At 30.5% G+C, this 27,769-nt stretch overlaps 5 protein-coding genes across 8 annotated transcripts in view; 4 read left to right on the top strand and 1 right to left on the bottom strand.

Annotated features, from left to right (window-relative positions):
• The first annotated feature begins 925 nt into the window (after positions 1–925).
• On the top strand, positions 926–1,883 carry LOC119769823. Its single transcript, XM_038263509.1, is given in 6 exon segments — positions 926–1,018; positions 1,090–1,131; positions 1,190–1,297; positions 1,358–1,522; positions 1,524–1,632; positions 1,693–1,883. Coding segments are annotated over 6 exon segments (540 nt in total). The 5' UTR covers positions 926–979; the 3' UTR covers positions 1,770–1,883.
• A 3,332-nt stretch (positions 1,884–5,215) lies between these two features.
• On the top strand, positions 5,216–6,111 carry LOC119769987 (general odorant-binding protein 68-like). 2 transcript variants are annotated; one of them, XM_038263992.1, is made up of 5 exons: positions 5,216–5,301; positions 5,358–5,399; positions 5,458–5,613; positions 5,645–5,897; positions 5,959–6,111. In XM_038263992.1, the coding sequence occupies exons 1-5, from the start codon at positions 5,263–5,265 to the stop codon at positions 6,003–6,005; spliced, it is 537 nt and encodes a 178-aa protein (XP_038119920.1). In that variant the 5' UTR covers positions 5,216–5,262; the 3' UTR covers positions 6,006–6,111. The 2 variants fall into 2 exon arrangements, with proteins under 2 accessions (XP_038119920.1, XP_038119921.1); XM_038263993.1 differs by having other exon boundaries at positions 5,225–5,301; positions 5,458–5,562; positions 5,624–5,897.
• A 17,075-nt stretch (positions 6,112–23,186) lies between these two features.
• On the top strand, positions 23,187–24,122 carry LOC119770342. Of its 2 annotated transcripts, XM_038265022.1 has the most exons (5): positions 23,187–23,255; positions 23,321–23,362; positions 23,421–23,525; positions 23,582–23,855; positions 23,918–24,122. In XM_038265022.1, exons 1-5 carry the CDS (start codon positions 23,211–23,213, stop codon positions 23,977–23,979), a joined length of 528 nt encoding a protein of 175 aa, XP_038120950.1. In that variant the 5' UTR covers positions 23,187–23,210; the 3' UTR covers positions 23,980–24,122. The 2 variants fall into 2 exon arrangements, with proteins under 2 accessions (XP_038120950.1, XP_038120951.1); XM_038265023.1 differs by lacking the exon at positions 23,187–23,255 and having other exon boundaries at positions 23,321–23,342.
• Positions 24,123–24,483: 361 nt separating this feature from the next.
• LOC6041352 lies at positions 24,484–25,608 on the top strand. The gene is made up of 4 exons (XM_038263538.1): positions 24,484–24,838; positions 24,906–25,022; positions 25,087–25,332; positions 25,519–25,608. Exons 1-4 carry the CDS (start codon positions 24,638–24,640, stop codon positions 25,600–25,602), a joined length of 648 nt encoding a protein of 215 aa, XP_038119466.1. The 5' UTR covers positions 24,484–24,637; the 3' UTR covers positions 25,603–25,608.
• Positions 25,609–25,653: 45 nt separating this feature from the next.
• Positions 25,654–27,769, bottom strand: part of LOC6041328 (probable cytochrome P450 301a1, mitochondrial) — a 30,809-nt gene continuing 28,693 nt past the window's right edge. For both annotated transcript variants that reach the window (XM_038263534.1, XM_038263536.1), the window contains exons 5-7: positions 26,698–27,093; positions 26,219–26,633; positions 25,654–26,144 (exon numbers count right to left, since the gene is read on the bottom strand). In XM_038263534.1, the coding sequence (XP_038119462.1) occupies positions 25,821–26,144; positions 26,219–26,633; positions 26,698–27,093 (1,135 nt within the window). In that variant the 3' untranslated portion in view covers positions 25,654–25,820. The remainder of the gene's footprint in view (positions 26,145–26,218; positions 26,634–26,697; positions 27,094–27,769) is intronic.

Below are 27,769 nucleotides of genomic sequence, written 5' to 3' on the forward strand. Positions count from 1 at the left end.
ACAGCATTGCCTTGGCGTTCTCGATTACGAGATTCCTACTCGAAACTAGGCGTCCGAAGGCTTCATTGTTGAGGCAATTGCAAACCTCTTTTTACACCTTAGTTTCCATCCACCCCGGGATTCGAACTGTCGACCTTTGGATTGAGAGTCCAACTGCCTACCAGCGACTCCACCAGGACAGGACCCAGGGAGACGACTCCTGCACCTGGACTGAGCTAACGACCTAACCTTTTTAGGTTAGTCCGGAGCCAACATTTACTTCCCGTCCGACGGAAGGCGTGATCAGACAAATCTCGTCTCAAAATTTGCCACCGGGAACTTCTGGGATCGAACCTAGGCCGACTGGGTGAGAGGCAATTACGCTTACCCCTACACCACGGTCCCGGCACACATTCCTAAAATATCAATACCGTAAACTGGGGTGACATTGATAGCCCGGGGTGACTTTGATAGGTTTTTCAAATGCCCGTCAAATTAATATCTAAACATTTTTGAGAATTTTCAGTATGTGAACATTAAGGGATAGCTTATTATCGAACATTTATGCAAAAATATGACTGTTACATTGGATGTATCAAAATTAGTGGCCAAATCAAATTTCTATCAATGTCACCCGGGCTATCAAAGTCACCCCAGTTTACGGTACCAAATTTAGAATATATGATATTTCATTATTTTTATTTTCTAAAACAATTTACAAAAAAAAACAATGCTTGTAAGGGTGACCAAAATATCGATCTTCGATTAATTTCACCATGCACCACTTTCACGTCAAATGTCCACTTTTCACAGTAGTAATTATTGTTTACTACCACAATATGAAGGATGTGCATGTGGCATATCTGAGTGTGCAACTTATAATTACAATCATCTGATGGCGACGATTTTCCACGGTATAAAACGCGCATTCGTTGCACTTGAACGCTAGAATCAAAGTTTTAGTTCCGCTGACGAAAGTTGATTCTTGTTTTCCGCTACAATGGGTGTTAGATTTTTCGTGATGGCATGTGCTTTCTTGGTAAGGGTGCTTAAACTAGCCATAACAACCAACAGGTGATTACTAACTTTCTCTTTTAAATTTTCAAACAGCACGTGACCTTTGCTATGGATTGCAAGGAAGTTATGGAAAGAGTAATAAATGTTTTGCTTGGTTTTGGCAAACTGATGAACACATTTCTAAATTTTCCAGCGAGAAGAAATCAAGGACTGTTGCTCGGCTCCACCAATTTTGAGCATGGATGGCCTTAAGGAATGTTTCGAAGAGAACAAGGACAAGGAGAAACGTGAAAAATTCGCGGTAAAATTACTGATTTTCATTTTAACTTCAATCAATTTTGCTGATTTCATTCGACTGCAGTGCTCCTTCGAGTGCTTCTTCAAGCATCACAATGTCCTGGACGATAACGGTGAACCTTCCAAGGAGAAGCTGCTAGCCAAGGTGGAAGGATTCGAGGGTGAGTGGAAGCAAACGTCTATCAAAATGATCGAGGTGTTTCGCAAAGCACGAGGAGATGAAGGCTAAGCACGGAGGTGGCGAGAAGAAGGAGGGCTGCCACCCTGCGTCTGGTTTCATGAACATGTGCCTGGGCAAGAATTACCTCCAGAATTGTCCGGCCGCGCAGTGGAATGATTGTGAGTATTTAGTTGCAAATGAAATGAAGCAATTTCTAATATCTTTTTTTTTAATTTTAGCTGAGCTGTGCAACAAGGTGAAGAGTGGAGAATGTCATCCCAAGAAGGGAGGCAAGGGTGGACCACCCCCAGAGTAAGGCAAACGCTGTCGGACACTTTAAATATTTTTGGAAACTATAATTCGAAATCTGTACATTATCAAAGATACAGATGATAAAATAAACAAATATCAATGGTTCATTATGACTAAAAAAACCATTTTGTGTCATTGAATCACCCATACAAGGCTCCATACAATTTTGACAGCTGTCCACACAAAAATGGTACGAAAATATTCGAAAACCTGTACCTCGTGAAGAAATATTGTGAAATGTTTGATGTCCATATTTTTATTTAATTTTATATTTTATACATTCCGTCATCAGGGGTGACATTCGGTCTGGAGGTGAGATTGGGTCATTTTACATTATATTGAGGTGTTGGAATTTTGAATTTGATTGGAAAAAATGCCATTTAGAATTAATAAAAATATTATTTAGAATTTTGTCGGATTAAGGGTAAAACAAGTTTTCGCCTACTTGACACAGCATTTGACGTATTGATCATAGGGTAAATAAGATCTATTTCTTTTTTCAAAAATGTTTTATTTAATTATTTTTTAAATCAATATTACAACTCCGATACTTCTAACTTACGTGAAATTGTCCGAGGATTCCGAATATGACAAAATTGAGACCAAAAAGTGCCGTCTTCTTGGTCTACAGGGCAAAAACTAACGTTGTAAAATGTTTGTTCTAGAAAATCGTAAAACTATGAGAAAATTGCGATTGGCCAAAAGTTAATACTGTAGGCTTATAGTCCATGAAATTCCCTAACTTTTGACCTATGGGAGTATGGGTGTTGGAGGCTGTTGGCAAAAGTTATTAAGGTTTTAAAAAAATCAATTTTTAACAGTAATTTGCAAAAGCTATGAGAAAAAGTCAAACCAATCCTGGATGTCTATGGCACATTTTGAAGTGCTTCATAAGACCATTCGAATGCATCTAAGAGAGTTGGAATTGATGAAGTTTTACGGAAATGCGAGCAATTTTAAGATTTTTCATGTGTTTTGGACCTCAAATTTCAATGCCCGTTTTAACCCACTTCCCTTTGTCGTAGAGGACTCATATTTGACATGAGTTCATCTCATGTATAGACAAACAAACCCTGAAAGTTTCATCCGAATCGGAGCACCTCGATACGAGCTCTAGGACAAACCGAGCAGAATCTACAAATACTGCCTCTTAACTGGACTATTTTTAAATGCAAAATACAATCGATTTTTTCACAGGTAAACAAAAATAGTGTCCGTGGATGTCCATCTCTGAAAATATTTTTTTTTTCAATAGAGAAAATTTTCAATCAATTTGCGAGTGAAACATTGAAGATTGGAGTATTTCAGTAAGTTATAATCATACTTTAAATGATAAAAAATGAAAAAAATATTTTGTAATTTTTAGAATCAGTTGTATAAGGGCGTAATATTGAATATTAGACCTTTTTGAAATGTTAGTCTTCTTGTTGTGTGGACAGCACAAAGTGACTTCGGCCTCTATAAGTTTGAGCCAAGTTTAAAAAATATATTTTTAATCCATTTCCAGTTCTGGTGGAGAACTGCTCATAACAGTTATAGACATTTTTGGATTGGCTGAAACTCTACAAAAAAAAATCCCTATAACCATCAGACTCATGAATCCTCAGTTTGTTCATACAAATCTTCATACAATTTTGGTACCTATTCATACAAAAAATCTATCATAATACAATAATAAATATCTTCAGTACGGATTATCTAATCAATGTAAAATTTAAATAGTAGTTTATGCTACAAGTTGCAAAAGAAGATTTTTTCAGCACGAGTCGTACATTTATCCAACGAGGTTCACCGAGTCGGATAAATACAACGAGTGTTGAAAAAATCATGATTTAACGAGTTTACAACATTTTTGCAATTCCGAAAAACACCCTTTGAGTGGAATTGTAAGTCAAATGTTCATGTATTTTGTCAATTAACCATTTGAATCAAAAACTTGTTGAAAACTATTCAGCATCCATTTCGATGCTGAAAAGTAGAACTTTTCAGCATTTATTTCGAAAAGTTTTATATTCGATTTTGTTATTTTTGGTACAGAAAAGTAGGCTTTTTCATCGTTCAAGAATGACAGGAAAAGTTAGTAGTTTCACGACCGAATTGCAAAAATGTATTTTAAAACTCATTTTTTATTATTGAAATTTTAAAACCATAACCTGCGAAAAAAAAAATCATTTTAGCCGGATTGTCCAAAATTGAATGCTAACAGTATCACAAAATGCTTTTTACATAATTACAGTTAATCTACTATCAATAATTTGCAATTATATCAATGCATTTTTTTTTTCAAACTTTATCTTCGGTGGTCCCAAAATTAAAAAAATATATATTTAAAATCCATAAACACACATTATGCAATGTATATTCTGTATAGTTTCCAAAAGATTTTTCAAATTCTATCAATGATTTTTTTTTCATTTGTTGCCTGTTTATTTTTTAAGGAATTTTTAAAGATTTTTCAAATTCTGTCAATGATTTTTTTTCATTTGTTGCCTCTTTATTTTTGAGGAATTTATAAAAGAGAGGGGGCAAAGATTTGAAATTAAACTTACAATTGCCTGAACACGAGACAATAAATTGATTGTTGGATTTTTAATCAGGCTTTCAGATGAAAAAAAGCTTCTGGATAATTTGACATTTCCATTGATACCGTGCAAATTTAAAAACAATTTCTTGTACAACGCTGCTTAACACTTGTCCATAAATCAAAATTAAAGCAAGGTGATTCTGAGGATCTTAAACCATCCACATGACCTGTTTAGGGGTTTGAGCTAAGAGAATAGTAATAAGGCTGGTACAAATATTTTTAAAAGTTTTGTCACCCCCTTCAAAATTGCCCGAAAATCATGGGGCAAAAAATTTTTTTTACAATAAACTTCAAAATTTCAATGAAAATTCAAGGGCAACCAGCTGAAATCAAGTTAAAATACATTCTCCTGCGTTTAAAATCATTTTTAGCATGTTTGGGTTTCTTAAAAAATCTTAAGATTTTTTGAAAATTTTCGATGCAAAATCTTTTTTTTCGATACAATTTTTGTTTTTGTCAGATCTTAGATTTTTTGAAAACTAATGATTGCAAAACAACTGAACTAGTGTAAAATGCATTTTAAAACACTTTATTCATTTAAATGTGAAGATTATGGCTTGTTATTTAAACCCCCTTTGACCTCGGCCAGGGCCAAGGGACAAAAACTTTTTTAAATATTTGCCTAATCGACCAGGTAAACGAGGTCTGTGGATGATCTAGATAACAAAAAAGCCTAAATCCAGGCTCATTTCAACTCCAGCCAATGCCATGTTCGGCTACTCGACGCTAGAACATGAATGAGTCGAATGCATGAAAACAAAATGTTGATATCATGATTACATGATAAAATGAAAATACAACCGTAACAAATTATGTTCATGAGACATTCCATTTTAAATTTAGTATGGTTGAACACAAACGTATAAAATGATGGAGCAACACAAAAATGTACCGGACTTAAAGTTGTAACACAATGTACTCAGCATTACTTTTGATCTTGGTTATGGCTGTGGTAAGGCTTGCTTTTGAAAGTGATAATAATTTTAACATTTAATGATTGTTTCATAGGATTTTTCCATTTCTGAAGAGTGTTATAAATTTATGACCCGGGTGAGATACAATACTTTGCAATGCTAGCTTCAAAATTCAAACTCAAAAATCATTTCAGATGCAAGAGCTGGAAAAATGTTGTACTGTCAAGGATCCGTTTCCGAAGGAAGCTCTCCCGAAATGCTATCAATCAGCGGAGGGAAACGAAGGGGAAAAGATTGTTGTAATGAACTTTGATGCAGTCAATTTTTTGAAAGAGATTTATCTCAATGCATTATTTCTAGTGCGCCGTGGAGTGTAATTTCCGTGAAAGTGGCATTCTAGGAGAGAACAACGAGCTGAGCAAGGAAAAAGCACTGGAATATGTGGCCACCATTGAGGAAGGCGAGTGGCGTGAAAAAACAAAGGAAATTATCGAATCGTGTTGGGCTAAGCTCGATGCCATGAAGGAACTGTCTGCCCAAAAACCCTCCAAATGCCCCCTGCTGTACATGATGATGCAAATCTGTTTGGGCAAAAAAATATTTTTAGAATGTCCGGCCGCGGAATGGCACACAAGTAACAAAAATATTTGAATATTTAATGCGTAAATGTTTAAGTTTTTTTTTTATTCAAACAGCCCCGTTCTGTGAGGAGGCCAAGCAGTCAAATTGCCTTCAAGATTGAAACATGGGATAAAACAACATATTGTTATAACGTTCTGAAAATAAAATATTTAGGTGCACTTCATTTTTTGTAACAAAACAAAAATCAATAAAACAAACCAGATTCAGATTTGCAATTTTGTTTTTGTCTGCTCTACTACGGATAAGATTCTCGGAAAAAAAACAAATGACTCCAATACAACGAAAAAGAGAATAGGGGAGAATAGTAAACCAGGTAGAGCGTCCAATTTCCCGGGGTTACAAATTTCCCGGGAAACGGGAAAGTTTCAGCCAATTTCCCGGGAAATCCCGGGAATTCCCGGGAAATTTTAAATTTATTGAAAATTGTTATGATCTTGGTTTTAATTGATATTATGCAACAAAATTGTATAGGACATCAACATTAATGGTTTAAATAAGTGTGAAGATCAATTAACAGCTTGACTGCATGTAAAAAATCATTCAACTACTAGAAAATGTATTTTGGTATTTTGGTATTTTGGTAATGAGAAATTTTAAACTTGCCTCTGTGACCAGTTTATTGAAATGAGAAAAAAATGCAGAAATTATGTTTTTCATCACAAATACTGGTTTCAGCTCTTGAACAAATGGTAAATCTTTTTAGTGTTGGTTTTACTCTAAACAACCAAATGTTTTCAAATATTTGAAGCAAGTTTTGCATATATTTTTGCATTTTTTGAGAACAAACAATAAGAAGGCATTTTGAATGATTTTTTTTTGTATTATTATGCAACATGATAAACGATAAATTAACATCATCCAACAAAAAAATTCACATTTAACCCCCCGAATAAAATTATATGATGATTTGTATTGTCAAAACCATGAAGTTACAATAGATATTATAATATTTATGGTAAGTTTATGGTTGATTTTTTTTAACTTCATTGGAATGATGATAAAGTTATCGTAGATTTTATGGTTACAGCAAATTTCATGGTTTTGTTATTGGCAATGTTATAAATTGAAACAATAAAACTACTGTACATTCCATGAACACAGCAAATATTATGGTTTTGTTATTGGAAATCTCATAACGCATTTTTTTCCAATTTTTTGTTACAGTAAGTTTAATTGTAATGTTATAGTTGCATAGTGTGAACTTTTTTTGAACGCCCGCATAAAGATTTACTATAAACCTACAGTAGATTTTATGGTTATCACACGATAAATTCTATGGTTATTTTTACCATGATTCTACAGTAGCCTTTATGTTTTTTCACCATAGAATATATCCTATTTCGGGAATTTACTATAAAAAAGGGGTATTGTTAGGCACAGTCACCATAAAAATTTCGACTTTTCCCCATACAAAAAAAAACCAAAAACTATACATTCTATCGTATTTTCATTGATGCCTTTTTCGTCCAAAAAATTACCCTGACCATAGAAAACATCATACATTTATAATAAAAACAGTAACCATTATAATGGTTTGCACAGTAAATTCACAGTTTTTCATGGATTTCCATACTAAATAGTACGGTTTAAACTATATTCGTACATTGAAATAAATAATAACTACAGTATGATTCATTGTATTTGCATTGTATTTATTTTTTTCTCTCCACTAAATTGTACTGTAAAACATATATTTACACATTAAAATTAATGGTCAATACGGTATGTTTTATTGTATTTTTATAGTTTTTTCGTAGATTTAAAAAAATAGTACTTTTTTCCGCGTCGTTTCTTTTAATATTCTGCTTCAATCCGAACTTTCTGACGTTGTTCGAAATGTTTGTAGCCGGTGCCGGAACTACTGCTTCGTACTTGGGATGAACTCTCAGTATTTATGAAGCACAATCCTCAGTGGAATAGGCCCCTGTAAAAGAAAACACACTAAATTAGACATAGGAAATATTTTCATATGTTTGTTTCGGTACAAATGCTATTAAATTAGCTGTTACTAAAATTCTAAAATTCTAAAATTCTAAAATTCTAAAATTCTAAAATTCTAAAATTCTAAAATTCTAAAATTCTAAAATTCTAAAATTCTAAAATTCCAAAATTCCAAAATTCCAAAATTCCAAAATTCCAAAATTCCAAAATTCCAAAATTCTAAAATTCTAAAATTCTAAAATTCAAATTCTAAATTCTAAAATTCTAAAATTAAAATTCTAAAATTCTAAAATTCTAAAATTCTGTTCTAATTCTAAAATTAAATTCTAAAATTCTAAAATTCTAAAATTCTAAAATTTAAAATTCTAAAATTCTAAAATTTAAAATTCTTTCTAAAATTCTAAAATTTAAAATTCTAAATTCTAAAATTCTAAAATTCTAAAATTCTAAAATTAAAATTCTAAAATTCTAAAATTCAAAATTAAAATTCTAAAATTCTAAAATTCTAAAATTCTAAAATTCTAAAATTCTAAAATTCTAAAATTAAAATTCAAAATTCTAAAATTCTAAAATTCTAAAATTCTAAAATTCTAAAATTCTAAAATTCTAAAATTCTAAAATTCTAAAATTCTAAAATTCTAAAATTCTAAAATTCTAAAATTCTAAAATTCTAAAATTCTAAAATTCTAAAATTCTAAAATTCTAAAATTCTAAAATTCTAAAATTCTAAGATTCTAAAATTTAAAATTCTAAAATTCTAAAATTCTAAAATTCTAAAATTCTAAAATTCTAAAATTTAAAATTCTAAAATTTAAAATTCTAAAATTCTAAAATTCTAAAATTCTAAAATTTAAAATTCTAAAATTCAAAATTTAAAATTCTAAAATTTAAAATTCTAAAATTCTAAAATTCTAAAATTCTAAAATTCTAAAATTCTAAAATTCTAAAATTTAAAATTCTAAAATTCTAAAATTCTAAAATTCTAAAATTCTAAAATTCTAAAATTCTAAAATTTAAAATTCTAAAATTCTAAAATTCTAAAATTCTAAAATTCTAAAATTCTAAAATTCTAAAATTCTAAAATTCTAAAATTCTAAAATTCTAAAATTCTAAAATTCTAAAATTCTAAAATTCTAAAATTCTAAAATTCTAAAATTCTAAAATTCTAAAATTTAAAATTCTAAAATTCTAAAATTCTAAAATTCTAAAATTCTAAAATTCTAAAATTCTAAAATTCTAAAATTCTAAAATTCTAAAATTCTAAAATTCTAAAATTCTAAAATTCTAAAATTCTAAAATTCTAAAATTCTAAAATTCTAAAATTCTAAAATTCTAAAATTCTAAAATTCTAAAATTCTAAAATTCTAGGATTCAAAATTCTAAATTCTAAAATTCTAAAATTCTAAAATTCTAAAATTCTAAAATTCTAAAATTCTAAAATTCTAAAATTCTAAAATTCTAAAATTCTAAAATTCTAAAATTCTAAAATTCTAAAATTCTAAAATTCTAAAATTCTAAAATTCTAAAATTCTAAAATTTAAAATTCTAAAATTCTAAAATTCTAAAATTCTAAAATTCTAAAATTTAAAATTCTAAAATTCTAAAATTCTAAAATTCTAAAATTCTAAAATTCTAAATTCTAAAATTCTAAAATTCTAAAATTCTAAAATTCTAAAATTCTAAAATTCTAAAATTCTAAAATTCTAAAATTCTAAAATTCTAAAATTCTAAAATTCTAAAATTCTAAAATTCTAAAATTCTAAAATTCTAAAATTCTAAAATTCTAAAATTCTAAAATTCTAAAATTCTAAAATTCTAAAATTCTAAAATTCTAAAATTCTAAAATTCTAAAATTCTAAAATTCTAAAATTCTAAAATTCTAAAATTCTAAGGTTTTAAAATTCTAAAATTCTAAAATTCTAAAATTCAAAAATTCTAAAATTCTAAAATTCTAAAATTCTAAAATTCTAAAATTCTAAAATTCTAAAATTCTAAAATTCTAAAATTCTAAAATTCTAAAATTCTAAAATTCTAAAATTCTAAAATTCTAAAATTCTAAAATTCTAAAATTCTAAAATTCTAAAATTCTAAAATTCTAAAATTCTAAAATTCTAAAATTCTAAAATTCTAAAATTCTAAAATTCTAAAATTCTAAAATTCTAAAATTCTAAAATTCTAAAATTCTAAAATTCTAAAATTCTAAAATTCTAAAATTCTAAAATTCTAAAATTCTAAAATTCTAAAATTCTAAAATTCTAAAATTCTTAAATTCTAAAATTCTAAAATTACTAAATTCTTAATAACTCAATTTCCTGATTTCCTAATTTTCTAATTTTCTAAATTTATAATTTTCTAATTTTCTTATTTTCTAATGTTCTAATTTTTTTATTTTCTAATTTTCTAATTTTCTAATTTTCTAATTTCCCAATTTCCTAATTGGCTGAATTCCTAACTTCCTAATTTCCTAATTTACTAATTTCCTGATTTCCTGATTTCCTGATTTCCTAATTTCCTGATTTCCTGATTTCCTAATTTCCTAATTTCCTTATTCCCTAATTTTCTAATTTAGTTATTTCTTAATTTCTAAATTTCTTAATTTCTTAATTTCTAAATTTATAAATTTCTAAATTTCTTAATTTATTAATTTCCTAATTTCCGAATTTCCAAATATCCGAATTTCCTAATTTTGTAATTTTTTAAATGTTAAATTTTTTAATTTCTTAATTTCCCAATTTCCAAATTTCCTAATTTCCTAATTTTCTTATTTCCTATTTTCTAATTTCTAAATTTCCTAATTTCCGAATTTCCGAATTTTTCTTATTTCCTAATTTCCTAATTGCCCAATTTCCTAATTTCCTAATTTCCTAATTTCCTAATTTCCTAATTTCCTAATTTCCTAATTTCCTAATTTCCTAATTTCCTAATTTCCTAATTTCCTAATTTCCTAATTTCCTTATTTCCTAATTTCCTAATTGCCCAATTTCCTAATTTCCTTATTTCCTAATTTCCTAATTGCCCAATTTCCTAATTTCTCAATTTCCTAATTTCCTAATTTCCTAATTTCCTAATTTCATAATTTCCTAATTTCCTAATTTCCTAATTTTCTAATTTCCTAATTTCCTAATTTCCTAATTTCCTAATTTCCTAATTTCCTAATTTTCTAATTTTCTAATTTTCTCATTTCTAAATTTCCTAATTTCCGAATTTCCTAATTGCCTAATTTCCAAATTTCCTAATTTCCTAATTTCCTAATTTCCTAATTTCCTAATTTCCTTATTTCCTAATTTCCTAATTGCCCAATTTCCTAATTTCCTAATTTTCTAATTTCTAAATTTCCTAATTTCCGAATTTCCGAATTTTTCTAATTTCCGAATTTCCGAATTTCATAATATCCTAATTTCCTAAATTCCTAATTTCCTAATTTCCTAATTTCCCTATTTCCCAATTTCCTAATTTCCTAATTTCCTAATAGCCCAATTTCTTAATTTCCTAATTTCCTAATTGCCCAATTTCCTTATTTCCTAATTGCCTTATTTCCTTATTTCCTAATTTCCTAATTTCCTAATTTCCTAATCTCCTAATTTCCTAATTTCCTAATCTCCTAATTTCCTAATTTCCTAATTTCCTAATTTCCTAATTTCCTAATTTCCTAATTTCCTAATTTCCTAATTTCCTAATTTCCTAATTTCCTAATTTCCTAATTTCCTAATTTCCTTATTTCCTAATTTCCTAATTTCCTAATTTCCTAATTCCCTAATTTCCTAATTTCCGAATTTCCGAATTTCCAAACAAAATTATATGAACATTTGTAATAATCAGTAGCATTCAAATTTGCAAATTCTATTTAAAAAAAAACACACACACACACAGGCACCGTGCCAATAAACGTCAAACGCTACTTTCTGTTTCTATTATTTTTCAGTTGCGTACCACTCAACAAAATTCTTTTCGTGACCTTTTCCTTGACGTTCACCGTTGAGCATCAACACACAACTTACCTAACGATTTTCGCCTCCAGACGAAACGACCATCCTGAACAAATCCGGCCGGAAGTGTCCGCAGCAGGCGCCGGGCCTGGTAGAAGAAGTCCCTGTAAAAGAGGAACACACACAGTTTGTTCAGACCATTGCTCTCGCAAACTTGACCTTGACCATTCTCTTTTGAACATAACCAAACTTGTCCGCACCCTCAGCAAACGTCAAATCAAAACAAATTGCTGCCGGATCTTTCTCCGGATCTCTCCGTAAAAGATCCGGCAACAATTTTGTATGGCTTGAAGTTTGCGGAGAGTACCAAAAAAAGGTAAACAAATCACTTTGTGCATCAACCAATAGCTTGGGAAATTTGCCTGCTGCTGTTGCGGGGCGATTCCGCCCTCTCCAAGTTCAACAAAACTCCTTATACTCACCCAAATATGAAAAAGTTCCGCCATCCCAGAGCCGTTCCGGTTCGGTCACCCGGCAAATTTGTCCAAGACCGTGTTGGACAAACGCCGGATGTTGCCTTTTTCACGAACACACGCGATTTCACTAACACTTTTTCGATTAAACAGCGGCCAAACACGATCGACACAAACATGATCGAACACGCGCGCGATTGAAAACAAATGAGAGCTCGCCATGGTACGTTCATTAGGAGCGTCGCCCAGTTTAGGTGTCATGGTGCGTTCGTTAGGGAGCGTCGCCCAATTTAGGTGTCATGGTGTGTTCGTTTTGTGATCTTTAATATTTTTTGCCGTTTCAATTATTGAATAAAAATGTTTAAATGTTTAAATGTTTAAATGTTTAAATGTTTAAATGTTTAAATGTTTAAATGTTTAAATGTTTAAATGTTTAAATGTTTAATGTTTAAATGTTTAAATGTTTAAATGTTTAAATGTTTAAATGTTTAAATGTTTAAATGTTTAAATGTTTAAATGTTTAAATGTTTAAATGTTTAAATGTTTAAATGTTTAAATGTTTAAATGTTTAAATGTTTAAATGTTTAAATGTTTAAATGTTTAAATGTTTAAATGTTTAAATGTTTAAATGTTTAAATGTTTAAATGTTTAAATGTTTAAATGTTTAAATGTTTAAATGTTTAAATGTTTAAATGTTTAAATGTTTAAATGTTTAAATGTTTAAATGTTTAAATGTTTAAATGTTTAAATGTTTAAATGTTTAAATGTTTAAATGTTTAAATGTTTAAATGTTTAAATGTTTAAATGTTTAAATGTTTAAATGTTTAAATGTTTAAATGTTTAAATGTTTAAATGTTTAAATGTTTAAATGTTTAAATGTTTAAATGTTTAAATGTTTAAATGTTTAAATGTTTAAATGTTTAAATGTTTAAATGTTTAAATGTTTAAATGTTTAAATGTTTAAATGTTTAAATGTTTAAATGTTTAAATGTTTAAATGTTTAAATGTTTAAATGTTTAAATGTTTAAATGTTTAAATGTTTAAATGTTTAAATGTTTAAATGTTTAAATGTTTAAATGTTTAAATGTTTAAATATTTTTATTTATTTTTTAATATTTTAATATTTTAATACATTAATATTTTAATATTTTAGTATTTTGACTACAGCATCGATGGAGTCGTCCTGCAAGGTTGACCAAGTGAGAGATCTTGGAGTTTTGATGGATCCTAAGCTGACATTTGACCTCCAACGAGTTTCGGTGATTTCCAAGGCCAATCGGCAGCTTGGATTCATTTCCAAAATTTCGAAGGATTTTCGAGATCCGTACTGCTTGAAATCACTGTACTGCTCCCTCGTTCGGCCCATCCTAGAGTACGCTGCCATTGTGTGGTTGCCCTACCAGCTAACGTGGATTTTGCGAATCTAACGTGTGCAGAAGCGGTTCATCCGGAGGGCCCTGAGAAGCTTGCCCTGGAGGGATCCAGTTAATTTGCCTCCGTATCCAGCTCGATGTCGGCTGCTGAACATCCAACCCCTTCAGTCCAGGCGTACAACGCAGCAGGCAACTTTTGTTGCTAAGTTGTTGAACGGTGAAGTTGACTCTCCGAATCTGCTCTCTCTTATCAACTTCCGCACACCGCAAAGAACGCTTCGTGACTCAACGCTACTAGCCCGCAGATTCCACCGTACAGCCTATGGTTTCAACGAAACAGTTTCCAGCATGATCCGAGCCTTCACAGCAGTAGAAGATTTGTTTGAATTTGGTGAATCGTCTGTCCGTTTTCGTGATAAAATCAACCGTACTCAAACTTTTATTCATTAAGACAAACATTGTCAGATGAATGTAAATAAACAATTAAACAATTAAACAATTAAACAATTAAACAATTTTAATATTTTAATATTTTAATATTTTAATATTTTAATATTTTAATATTTTAATATTTTAATATTTTAATATTTTAATATTTTAATATTTTTATATTTTCAATACTTTTATTACATGATTCGCATTATTTAAAAAAATCGTTCAAAAAAAGTTTACACTATGCAACTATAACATTACAATGAAACTTACTGTAACAAAAATTGGAAAAAAATGCGTTATGAGATTTCCAATAACAAAACCATAATATTTGCTGTATTCATGGAATGTACAGTAGTTTTATTGTTTCAATTTATAACATTGCCAATAACAAAACCATGAAATTTGCTGTAACCATGAAATCTACGATAACTTTATCGTCATTCCAATGAAGTAAAAAAAAATCAACCATAAACTTACCATAAATATTATAATATCTATTGTAACTTCATGGTTTTGACAATACAAATCATCATATAATTTTATTCGGGCGATTTTTTTAAATAATGCGAATCATGTAATAAAAGTATTGAAAATATAAAAATATTAAAATATTAAAATATTAAAATATTAAAATATTACAATATTAAAATATTACAATATTAAAATATTAAAATATTAAAATATTAAAATATTAAAATATTAAAATATTAAAATATTAAAATATTAAAAAATTAAAATATTAAAATATTAAAATATTAAAATATTAAAATATTAAAATATTAAAATATTAAAATATTAAAATTAAAATATTAAAATATTAAAATATTAAAATATTAAAATATTAAAATATTAAAATATTAAAATATTAAAATATTAAAATATTAAAATATTAAAATATTAAAATATTAAAATATTAAAATATTAAAATATTAAAATATTAAAATATTAAAATATTAAAATATTAAAATATTAAAATATTAAAATATTAAAATATTAAAATATTAAAATATTAAAATATTAAAATATTAAAATATTAAAATATTAAAATATTAAAATATTAAAATATTAAAATATTAAAATTTTAAAATATTAAAATATTAAAATATTAAAATATTAAAATATTAAAATATTAAAATATTAAAATATTAAAATATTAAAATATTAAAATATTAAAATATTAAAATATTAAAATATTAAAATATTAAAATATTAAAATATTAAAATATTAAAATATTAAAATATTAAAATATTTAAATATTTAAATATTAAAATATTAAAATATTAAAATATTAAAATATTAAAATATTAAAATATTAAAATATTAAAATATTAAAATATTAAAATATTAAAATATTAAAATATTAAAATATTAAAATATTAAAATATTAAAATATTAAAATATTAAAATATTAAAATATTAAAATATTAAAATATTAAAATATTAAAATATTAAAATATTAAAATATTAAAATATTAAAATATTAAAATATTAAAATATTAAAATATTAAAATATTAAAATATTAAAATATTAAAATATTAAAATATTAAAATATTAAAATATTAAAATATTAAAATATTAAAATATTAAAATATTAAAATATTAAAATATTAAAATATTAAAATATTAAAATATTAAAATGTTAAAATATTAAAATATTATAATATTAAAATATTAAAATATTAAAATATTAAAATATTAAAATATTAAAATATTAAAATATTAAAATATTAAAATATTAAAATATTAAAATATTAAAATATTAAAATATTAAAATATTAAAATATTAAAATATTAAAATATTAAAATATTAAAATATTAAAATATTAAAATATTAAAATATTAAAATATTAAAATATTAAAATAATAAAATATTAAAATATTAAAATATTAAAATATTAAAATATTAAAAATTAAAATATTAAAATATTAAAATATTAAAATATTAAAATATTAAAATATTAAAATATTAAAATATTAAAATATTAAAATATTAAAATATTAAAAATTAAAATATTAAAATATTAAAATATTAAAATATTAAAATATTAAAATATTAAAATATTAAAATATTAAAATATTAAAATATTAAAATATTAAAAATTAAAATATTAAAATATTAAAACTCTTGATATGTTCTTACTGAAAATTCAATAATAATCTGAAATCATTAAATCCAACCAAAAAACAAATTCAAAAATATGAAAAAAACAAACATTTCAGAAATTTCAAATAACATTTTTTTCAATTAAAGACAATTTCAACAAAAATCTGAAATTTGGAAATATGCAGAATTGAATACTAATTTTAATATTAAAGTTTTTATAATTTCAATAGCTCAAAAATGTTAACATACAAAACGAATGTACAAGTCAAAATTCCAAAAGTTTGAAAAATCGGAAATATAGAACATTAGAAAAAATTAATAAAATCTAAAATGAAAAATTAAGATTCTAGAAATTAAAAAAAAATTAGAATTAAAGAATCAAAAATTTAAAAATTAAAAGATTTAAAAACTTACAAATTTAAATATTTAATTAAAAAAAACTTTAAAATTAAAAATTCAACAATTTTAAAACTTAAACTTAAAAAATTTGGAATTTAAGCATTTAAGAATTTAAGAATTTAAGAATTTAAGAATTTAAGAATTTAAGAATTTAAGAATTTAAGAATTTAAATTTAAGAATTTAAGAATTTAAGAATTTAAGAATTTAAGAATTTAAAATTTAAGAATTTAAGAATTTAAGAATTTAAGAATTTAAGAATTTAAGAATTTAAGAATTTAAGAATTTAAATTTAAGAATTTAAGAATTTAAGAATTTAAGAATTTAAATTTAAGAATTTAAGAATTTAAGAATTTAAGAATTTAAGAATTTAAGAATTTAAGAATTTAAGAATTTAAATTTAAGAATTTAAGAATTTAAGAATTTAAGAATTTAAGAATTTAAGAATTTAAGAATTTAAGAATTTAAGAATTTAAGAATTTAAGAATTTAAAATTTAAGAATTTAAGAATTTAAGAATTTAAGAATTTAAGAATTTAAATTTAAGAATTTAAGAATTTAAGAATTTAAGAATTTAAGAATTTAAGAATTTAAGAATTTAAGAATTTAAGAATTTAAGAATTTAAAATTTAAGAATTTAAGAATTTAAGAATTTAAGAATTTAAGAATTTAAGAATTTAAGAATTTAAGAATTTAAGAATTTAAAATTTAAGAATTTAAAATTTAAGAATTTAAGAATTTAAGAATTTAAGAATTTAAGAATTTAAGAATTTAAGAATTTAAGAATTTAAGAATTTAAGAATTTAAGAATTTAAGAATTTAAGAATTTAAGAATTTAAGAATTTAAGAATTTAAGAATTTAATTTCCTAATTTATTGATTTCCTAATTTCCTAACTTCCTAATTTCCTAATTTCCGAATTTCCTAACTTCCTAATTTCCTTATTTCCTAACTTCCGAAATTCCTAACTTCCTAATTTCCTAACATATTTACATATAACCTAATTTTCTTATTTTCTTTATTTTACCTATTTGCTAGTATCATAATTTCCAAATTTCCTAATTCCCAAATTTCCTGATTCCCAAATTTCCTAATTCCCAAATTTCCTAATTCCTTAATTCCGTAATTTTCTTATTTCCTTATTTCCTAATTCCTTATTTCATAATTTAATAGTTTCCCAAATTTCCTTATTCCTAATTTACAAATTTCCTAATTCCTTAATTCCCTGATTTCTTGACCACGTTCCTTCCGATCTGCATACTTAGCTTAAACGAACGCACCATGACTGAACTTGGCAACGCTCACCAAACGAACGCACCATGACCAACGCAGCGAGCTGTCAAAAATTTTCACTTGCGTGCGTGTTCAATCACGTTGGTGGTGGCCGCGGATTTATTTGAGATTTTCAACGTGGGTCAAGTAGTGTGTGATTGTGAAAAAGGATCCTCTGTCGTTTAATCGTGCGGGTGGCCGTACCGGAACAGCTCTAAATGGCGGAATGAGCAAATCTGGGTGAGTATTTGCTGTTTTGTGAAACTTGAAAGGGCGGAATCAGCAGTAGGCATTTTCATGGCCTGCTTTTTGTGTTTCTCTTTTTACCGGGATTCAACACAACGGAGGCGCTCGTTTTGGAAAGAAGGCCCGGCTCCAGCTGCGGACTTTCCCGGCCGCCGTCATGACGTTCCGGGTGTTGGTTCTGCCGAGTGACGGACCAGGGTGAGTTTGAAGTGTGGTTGTTTCTTGGGACATTTTTTCTACGCTATTGGAGGAGGACAGAGCTACGGCCCAGTATTTTCAATTCTGAAACGGTTCTCGATTCGGATTCCGGTTCAAACGTAACAACCCAGTCAGTTCAACTTGAGTTCTGAAACGAAATTCAATTCGAATAGTTAACAAATCCTGTTCCAAACGCTACAACCGGTTCCGTGTTCGTGGAATCTCACTTTGCAGCACTTGCAGACATTTTCCTTGGCCTGCTTGAGAATAAACAAACAAAAAAAACTTTTTTTTTGCTGACTATTTTTTTATTATTTGTTTTCGTTATTGCAGGGACTATTTCGATCGTGGATTAAGGATGAGCCAAGTAATGCTGCCGGGGAGTTTCTTTCCGGATGAAATCAATGGAAACAGTGCAACAATCTCATCCACGGGTCAACTGATCACCAAGAGGGCAATCCTACTGCAACCAGGTAAGCAGGAGCGGGGGAAGACAGAAAGCGGAGTATTTACTGTTCAAATTCCGCAGGCTGCTTGTTTGGATCGCCAAATTTTCCCTGGCCGTTTCCTGGAAGGCGTTGCTACAGATGCGAAAAGGGTAGACCGACAACGTAGACGGAGTTCCTGTGGTGTTGGTGGTGACAAGAGGACGAAATCAACCGGAGCCTTCGCGCGAACCTGGCCGATTCGATGATGGCGGACGGATTTTCATAAAGGTTGTCGCTGAAAAATTGCAAGAGCCCAGCAGTTCAATTCGAATTTGGAAACGGAATCTAATTAGATTCTAAATAGAAACCGTTTCAAACGCAACAACCGGTTCCGTGTTCGAACCGGTTGTTGCGTTCGAAATGGAACCTAATTCGAATCTAATTTGATTTCGTTTCAGAATTCGAATTGAACTGACTGGGTGGAAGAGAAACCAAAGCCAAAGTTTGTAACACGCACCAACACGAACACAAACGTACACAGCTTTTTGGGCCAATACAATAAGAACCATAAAAATACTGTATTTAATTATATATTTCATTGTCCATATTCTTTTTACAGTACAATTTAGTGGAGAGAAAAAATAAATAACATAAAAATACAATAAAACTTACTGTAGTTATTATTTATTTCATTGTCCGATTATAGTTTTTACAATATCATTTAGTATGGGAAAATCCATGAAGAACTGTGAATTTACTGTGCAAACCATAGTAATGGTTACTGTATTTATTATAGATGCATGATGTTTTCTATGGTTTGGGTCAATTTTTTGACGGAAAAGGCATCAATGAAAATACGGTAGAATGTATAGTATTTGGTTTTTTTTTTGTATGGGGAAAAGTCGAAATTTTTATGGTGACTGTGCCTAACAATACCCCTTTTTTATAGTAAATTCCCAAAATAAGATATATTCTATGGTGAAAAAACATAAAGGCTACTGTAGAATCATGGTAAAAATAACCATAGAATTTATCGTGTGATAACCATAAAATCTACTGTTGGTTTATAGTAAATCTTTATGCGGGCCTCTAACACCAGTAATTGCATTAGTGCTTCATAGTTCTTTTACTTCAAATTGTAATTTCTTTAGTACTAGGTGTTCAACCAAATGAATTAATTCTTTTTGCACAAATTCGATTTTCATTTCATTTGATCATGGTAAACAAAAACGTAAAAAATCTCAATTTTAATTTGGAGGTAAGTAGTTAATATTATTTTGATGAAATAACATGAATCTGTTCAAAGCTTACCTAATTGGGTAATTCTCTACCAACTCACACGAAATCGGGAAAAGTTGCCCCGACCCCTCTTCGATTTGCGTGAAACTTTGTTCTAAGGGGTAACTTTTGTCCCTGATCACGAATCCGAGGTCCGTTTTTCGATATCTCGTGACGGAGGGGCGGTACGACCCCTTCCATTTTTGAACATGCGAAAAAAGAGGTGTTTTTCAATAATTTGCAACCTGAAACGGTGATGGGATAGAAATTTGTTGTCAAAGAGACTTTTATGTAAAATTAGACGCCCGATTTGATGGTGTACTCAGAATTCCAAAAAAACGTATTTTTCATCGAAAAAAACACTAAACAATTTTTAAAAATTCTCCCATTTTCCGTTACTCGACTGTAAACAATTTTGGAACATGTCATTTAATGGGAAATTTAATGTACTTTTCGAATCTACATTGACCCAGAAGGGTCATTTTTCATTTAGAACAAAATTTTTCATTTTTAAATTTCGTGTTTTTTTCTAACTTTGCAACGTTATTTTTTAGAGTGTAACAATGTTCCACAAAGTTGTAGAGCAGACAATTACAAAAATTTGGATATATAGACATAAGGGGTTTGCCTATAAACATCACGAGTTATCGCGTTTTTACGAAAAAAAGTTTTGAAAAAGTTACTTTTTGCGTTTCTTTTTGTTTCGTCGTCCATGTCTGTCGCGGGTGACCATGAACGGCCATGATCGATGACGACCAACTTTTTCAAAACTTTTTTTCGTAGAATCGCGATAACTCGTGATGTTTATGAGCAAACCCCTTATGTCTATATATCATTTTTTATTTAATTGTCTGCTCTACAACTTTGTTATACATTGTTACACTTTAAAAAATAACCCTGCAAAGTTAGAAAAAACACGAAATTTTAAAATGAAAAATTTTGTTCTAAATGAAAAAATGACCCTTCTGGGTCAATGTAGATTCGAAAAGTACATTAAATTTCCCATAAAATGACATGTTCCAAAATTTTTTACAGTCGAGTAACAGAAAATGGGAGAATTTTTAAAACTTGTTTAGTGTTTTTTTCGATGAAAAATACGTTTTTTCGGAATTCTGAGTACGCCATCAAATCGGGCGTCTAATTTTACATAAAAGTCCCTTCGACACCAAATTTCTATCTCATCACCGTTTCAGGCTGCAAATTATTGAAAAACACCTCTTTTTTCGCATGCTCAAAAATGGAAGGGGTCGTACCGCCCCTCCGTCACGAGATATTAAAAAACGGACCTCGGATTCGTGATCAGGGACAAAAGTTACCCCTTAGGACAAAGTTTCACGCAAATCGAAGAGGGGTCGGGGCAACTGCTGTGTGAGTTGGCGGAGAATTACCCAATTGTAATAATTTAATACTCATTCAGCAAGATTTATTCACAGTTGCTTCAAAAATTAATATTTTCAGAAATAATTCTGATATCATAATTTCTGATAATCTAATTATTTATACATAAACCAAACAGTACATTTAATTGAACAAAATCATGATGAGTTTGTTCATTTTTTATTTTTTCAGAGCAACTTAAAAAAATAGTTCGAAAAATTTAAGAAAATGTGTACTTCCACTTGAATTTCGGGAATTCCCGGGAAATTTACAAAATTTTTCCCGGAACGGGAAATTTGACGCTCTAAAACTAGGGGACATTTCTGGAGTCCAATAAACCAAATTTTCGGTTTTTGATTTTTGGGTGTTTTTTAATACCCCTGATTCAAGGCGGTTTCAAAACCATCCAAAAAGCAAAAACTGGAAATTTGGTTTATTGGACCTTTTAAAAAAAACTTCAGATTATTCGCGACCAAAAACATCGTTCCAACTGTTTTTGAACGTGTTAAAAAATCGTCGAGAATTCCGCATATTTTTATCGAAAAAATTATTGCGCAATTCTCACTAATATGGACTTCGCACTAAATTATTGCTATCGATCGCACTATTGCGACTTGTCAAACTGGCTTGGGAAATTTTAATTTTCTCAAAAAATGAGCGAGCCGATATTGCTCACCTGTCAATCGCAATTTTAAAGTGCGAATATCTATTGATCCTTTCACTGTAACTTGGATTTGGCCCGCAGTTTTCTCTCGCACTTTTGACAACAAGAATTCACAAAACTAGGCAACCGCTCGTTGTTTATTTACATTTCCAGTCGCAGTTTCCACCAAACTGGACTTTTGCACTCCAAAACTGCGAGTGACAGCTGGAAAACAAGCGATTAACCTCGGCTTGCTTTGAACATTTTTGAGGAAATTCAAAACTTCACAAGCCAGTCTGACAAGTCGCAATAGTGCGATCAGTAGCAATAATTTAGTGTGAAGCCCGAGTTAGTGGGAATTGCGCAATAGTTTGGTGGAAACTGCGACTGGAAATGTAAATAAATAACAGGTGGTTGCCTAGTTTTTGGAAATTTTGTTGTCAAAAGCGCGAGAGAAAAGTGCGGGCCAAACCCAAGTAACAGTGCAAGGATCAATACAGATTTGATCAAATCAAGTTCTGACAAATTCTAGGATCATCTAGACATCCAGACAAAATACATTTTTAGAAATTCAACAAAATAACTGTAACTTTTCGTTGAGAGTTCATATCTGGAGTTTTTTTTGAAAAGGTCCAATAAACCAAATTTTCAGTTTTTGCTTTTTGGGTGTTTTTTAATACCGCTGACTCAAGGCGGTTTCAAAAACACCCAAAAAGCAAAAACTGAAAAATTGGTTTATTGGTTCTTTTCAAAAAAAAACTCCAGATATGGTATATATGGTCATAGGTTGAAGCTGGCGAGAAAAATAAAAAGATCTACCGTTGTTGATCCTCCCAAATAAAAAAAACCTCATTCAAATGAAACGATTTCTACTACACATCTTGATGATATCTTTGTTAGGGAACACTTTAGGATCGTTGAAGAATAGGATTAACACAAATAAGAACTAGACATTTCGATCCAGAAGGTTTTCCACACTCATGAATCAAAAAAGAATGCGAGCTAGTAGTACTTTTTATGATATGAAACTACTAATGGAATTGAATACTTCCTCATAAAAAAACATTTTTTTTTTTCATCTAACTGTGACGAATTCCATGATCCCGATGGACTATCACACTGCTTCATGTCGAAAGTTTAATTATCCTCTCTCGACAACATACGATCACTATAAAAGGTTGATAATTTCGTTGAACCGCGTAAAATATACCAAAATGTCCACTATATCGATTAAGATTTTAAGTTTGGTAGTAATTACTGTAATAACTGTGGATATACAAAAAAAAAACTTTATGAATTTATTGATTGAACTATTTATTCACAGAATGGCGTATTTGCGAGTGATTGTGAGTCAATTGCTGATCGGGTTTGTACCAAATTGCTTGAATGAATTCAATTCTTTATATGTTCATTTTCCACAACAGACAGAAGAATTGTCAAAATGTTGCACAGTTCAAGATCCATTTCCTAGGGAGGCTTTTATGAAGTGTTACAATGCAGCTCAGGGAACTGACGAGGAAAAAATAATTGTGAGCACTTTTTTTTCATGTTTTAAGAAATTTCATAAAACCACAAATCTTTTTAGTGCGCAGCAGAGTGCAATTTCCGGGAAAATGGCATTCTGGGCCCGAACAATGAGCTGAACGAGGAAAAAGCTCGCGATTATGTGGACCATATCGAGCAGGACGAGTGGCGTGAGCAAGTGGCGGACATTGTGCAATCATGTTGGGCCAAACTTGATGCCATGAAGCAAGCTTCAGCTGAGAGAACCACGAAATGTCCCCTTTTTTACATGATGATGCAAATGTGTTTGGCGAATCGCATGTTTGTTTACTGCCCTGCTCGGGAATGGCATTCATGTGAGATCATGGTTTTATATATGTTATATTTTATTTTCAAATATATTTGTTTATTTTTATAGCTGAATTCTGCGAGGATGCAAAGCAGTCCCAATGCTTGAATACTTTCAGCAATGGAGCATAATAAGATTAGTTCGATGCAGATATATAAATCTTAAAATTATTATTAAAATGTGTTTCTGTGGAAAAAAATAACAAAAAATATTTGGGATTTAAGTGATATACTTTGGTTAAGACATTTTTTCCTTGAAATTTCCTTGAGCAAAATAATTTGACTAAAGTATTTTTTGTTTAGTGATTAAGGTAGTTATATCCGAAATGCTTCCACTACTATTCATACACCATGCACTCTTTATCCACCCCAGTTTATGCTAAATATACATTATTAGTTTAAAGTGCTACCAGAATGTTATAGCTTAAATTATGGGTGCATTTCACAACTTTGCCTAATTTTTCTAAATTAAATCTGCTCCAGTGTATAAAAATAGCCTACGCCATTCATAATGAATCATTCAAAAATGATGTAGCAATTATTGTCTCTCGTTTATTGTTCGTATGGTTGTTCCTTCTCAATAAATGAAAAGGAGAGATTTGTACAAATTGAAAATAAACGTACGTTATTTCCGAATGAACCCAATTCCAAATATAAAACGCCACAACTTTCCAACTAAACACAAACAAAAAAACACCCATTCAATTGACTGTAAGTCTCCCAGACCAAAAAAAAGAGCCATTCAATTTTCCCCCCAAACTGCGTGCCCTCCAACAGTTGTCACCGTAAAATGTTTTTCGACCTAGCAGCGCCATCGCGTGCTTATTTAACCGTTTGCGAAGGTGCGAGAAACATGTCGAGTGTGCTGGCGGTTCCTCGTCCGGCCGGGTCTGTTGTAAGGCACAGCGTCTTGCTGCTCGCTTGGCTAATCTTCACGGTCACGGGCAGCGATGGGCAACCGATAGAGTGCCACCGGCCACCGTTGGATGTGGTAAGTTAAACTCTCTATCTTTTGTTTTGTTGTATTAGGCCTTTTTGAAAATATTTCTTTCCAAAAGCACCCAAAGGACTGTTGCCGGATGCCACCGCTGCTGGATGAAGCATTACTGGCCGGATGTAAGCAAATTCATGGTGGTGAAGACCTGAAACGGGGTGTGGCCCACGAGAAAGGAAGTGTACGTTTCCATCAAATTGTTTTTAGCTAAACTTGAGCTACTAAATTTCATCTAATTCCAAAAGTGCCTAGTCGAGTGTGCAATGAACGCCACCGGAACCATGACCAACGGAATGCTGGACCAAGAGCGGATACTGCAGCTTGTGGCGGCGTCTAGCACTGGCAGTCCTGCGTTGAAGAGTATCACCAGTGCAGCCTGTATCAGGTGCTTCCAGAAGAGGCTGCAGACGGTGCAACAGCCGAGAGCAGCGACGTTCTGTAGCAGCGAAGCAGCGCAGTTTCTAAGCTGTGTCAACATGGAGACGTTTAAGGTAATTGTGATGCAATCAGATTTGTGCCAAATTGTAGCAATTTATTTTTTTTCCGCGGAGATATGAGTTTTTCAATACTCTTTATTATTCAATGTTGAAAGAAGTAATTACAAATGCACCGTTTTCAAGTCATAGCAATTTCAAGGTTAATTTCAATTATATTAAGTACTCTCTTTCCCGTTGCAGACCTGCCTACAGGAATACTGGACCGATAGTAGCAGTTGCATCACATTGCGGAAGTTCATCGAGAACTGTCCCATACCGACATAAACCACCCAAGTCACTAACAACTAAGAGAACATCAACAGCAACAATCGGTAGTCTGTATTTGAATGTCATTTATTCCGTACACATTAGAGTTGATAATTATGCTAACTGGTTATGTACACATTGTAAAAAAGTTGGCGAATCTCGAAACCACCCGACGGTAATAAACATTTGCATTTCTTAAACCCTAGTATAACGAGTCGTAAACACCTCCCCTGCATTCACTCCCGCGGTGTCATCTTGAACTTGAGTGCCCCTTCCGGTGCGTACATGAACGTGACGACGTACTTCAGCGGATCGTGGTGGAACTCGAGCTTGTACGAGCGCAGCAGCTTAGCCAGCAGAATTTGCATCTCCAAATCGGCAAAGCGACGTCCCAGGCACATGCGGGCCCCGTAACCGTACGGCAGCGACGCGAACGGGTGCAGGTTGTCTCCGGTGCCACCCTGGCTGGGCTTGAGCCAACGTTCCGGCTTGAACGTCTTGGCGTCCGTCACGTACTCCTCCATCGTGCCGGTCACCAGGTTCGGGAAGACGCACTGAACCTGTTGTGGAAGTTGATGATAAGTTTGAAATTAGTATGCTTACATGATTATATCAACACGAGGACACAACTTACCCCCTTCGGAATTCTGTAGCCACAGATGACGGTGTCCTCCTGCAGGGTCCGCCCATTCCCAATCACCGTACTGTAAACCCGCAGAACCTCCTTGATGAACGCCTTCAGATAGTGGGCCTGGTCGAGCAGTGGAATCGTCAGCGGAGTCTTCGGATCGGGCATGATTCGTCGCAGCTCTTCGTACACTTTCTGTTGTTCGGCTGGCCGCGTTGCCAGCTGGTACAGGATCGAGCACACGGCCATCGAGATGGTGTCGATTCCCACCAGGATCATATCCAGCGCCATTACGACCGCTAGCTTTTCGTTGTTTTGACTCTTCATTACGCGCTCCAGCAGGGATGGTTCCCCGTCCAGGGCGCGACCCTCGCTCAACTTCATCCGCTTGGTGGCGTTCTTGATGTATTTCATGCAAATACTGAAAAAATACGATTATCATTAAGACATTTTGAAAACCTTCCCATTCAACCCTCACTACTCACTTGACGAAATAGTCCATGTTGTTGACGTACTTGGTCCACAGCGGAGTCGGGAAATACCTCCAGTAGGGCGCCTTCAGCTCCAGCGTAGCCACATTCCGCAGAGCGTACTTGGCAGCATTGATGATCTGCTGCGGTTCCGACTTGGGATCCAAGTTGGGCTCCAGACAGCCCAATCTGGCGTCCAGCGCCACCAGACCGATACACTCGAGGGACCATTTGTGGATTTCGTTGTCGAAATCGGCCGGCAGTTCCTGCTTGTCGTCCAGCAGCTTGTTGCACCGATCGATGAACTCCTCGGTGACCTGCTCCAGTGGGGTCACGTACCGACGGACGGTGGATAGTTGCAGGACGGGCTTTTGGACCCGCGAACGGAACTCGCGCCATTGTTCGCCGTGGCTGGAAGTTAATAAAACCAAATTTTTACTATTCTTTTTGATTATTTATTGCAAAGTGAGTAGAGATTTTAGCAATTCTGGATAAATTTTCATAGATTCTAAGGCATTTTTGATACATTTTAGTGTTTAGTCCATATGACAAATTAATAATTGTTCTAAGCTGTTAATCGGTGATATTTCAAAGTCTTAATGTGAGGTCCCATTTAACTATTTTTAAATTCTTTTAAACGAATTTAATTTTACTGCTGATCAATATGAAAATTTGGTGACATTTCTGGAGCTTACTCTCTAAGTGAGTGCTTTGTAAACCCTTATGATGGAATGGGTTGAGCTGGTCGACAATGTTTAACTCTCAGCACTTGTTTACCAAGGAGTAAATTTTTCAAGTTGAACTGATAATTTCTGTATTCATGTTTAACAACTTTTTGAATCATACAAAAAACATATTTTCAAAGCATAGATCCTTTCAAGAATCTTTTTCTAAAAATATTTGTGAGCTACATTTGTGAAAGTCATGAAATGTTGGAATTTTAACAATTTTAGAAACAATTTTACAAAATAACTTAAATAAATGGCTGGATTTCAAATATTAAACTGTTCTTCATACGGAATTTTATAGTAAAATTACTCATTTAAAATAGCCCTCTTATTAGTAAAGGAAGATTCTGTAAGTATAA

This window comes from Culex quinquefasciatus, chromosome 3, assembly GCF_015732765.1.
Source record: "Culex quinquefasciatus strain JHB chromosome 3, VPISU_Cqui_1.0_pri_paternal, whole genome shotgun sequence".
Taxonomy (NCBI): domain Eukaryota; kingdom Metazoa; phylum Arthropoda; class Insecta; order Diptera; family Culicidae; genus Culex; species Culex quinquefasciatus.

Bases quoted from the DNA above. Each gene is read 5' to 3' on its own strand.
- LOC6041352 (XM_038263538.1), top strand. From the start codon at position 24,638: ATGTTTTTCGACCTAGCAGCGCCATCGCGTGCTTATTTAACCGTTTGC. The intron at 24,839-24,905 runs GTAAGTTAAACT...TCTTTCCAAAAG, and splicing joins ACCGGCCACCGTTGGATGTG to CACCCAAAGGACTGTTGCCG. The intron at 25,333-25,518 runs GTAATTGTGATG...TTCCCGTTGCAG, and splicing joins TCAACATGGAGACGTTTAAG to ACCTGCCTACAGGAATACTG.
- LOC119769987 (XM_038263992.1), top strand. From the start codon at position 5,263: ATGTACTCAGCATTACTTTTGATCTTGGTTATGGCTGTG. The intron at 5,400-5,457 runs GTGAGATACAAT...AAATCATTTCAG, and splicing joins GTTATAAATTTATGACCCGG to ATGCAAGAGCTGGAAAAATG. The intron at 5,898-5,958 runs GTAACAAAAATA...TTATTCAAACAG, and splicing joins GGCCGCGGAATGGCACACAA to CCCCGTTCTGTGAGGAGGCC.
- LOC119770342 (XM_038265022.1), top strand. From the start codon at position 23,211: ATGTCCACTATATCGATTAAGATTTTAAGTTTGGTAGTAATTACT. The intron at 23,526-23,581 runs GTGAGCACTTTT...AAATCTTTTTAG, and splicing joins CTGACGAGGAAAAAATAATT to TGCGCAGCAGAGTGCAATTT. The intron at 23,856-23,917 runs GTGAGATCATGG...TTATTTTTATAG, and splicing joins TGCTCGGGAATGGCATTCAT to CTGAATTCTGCGAGGATGCA.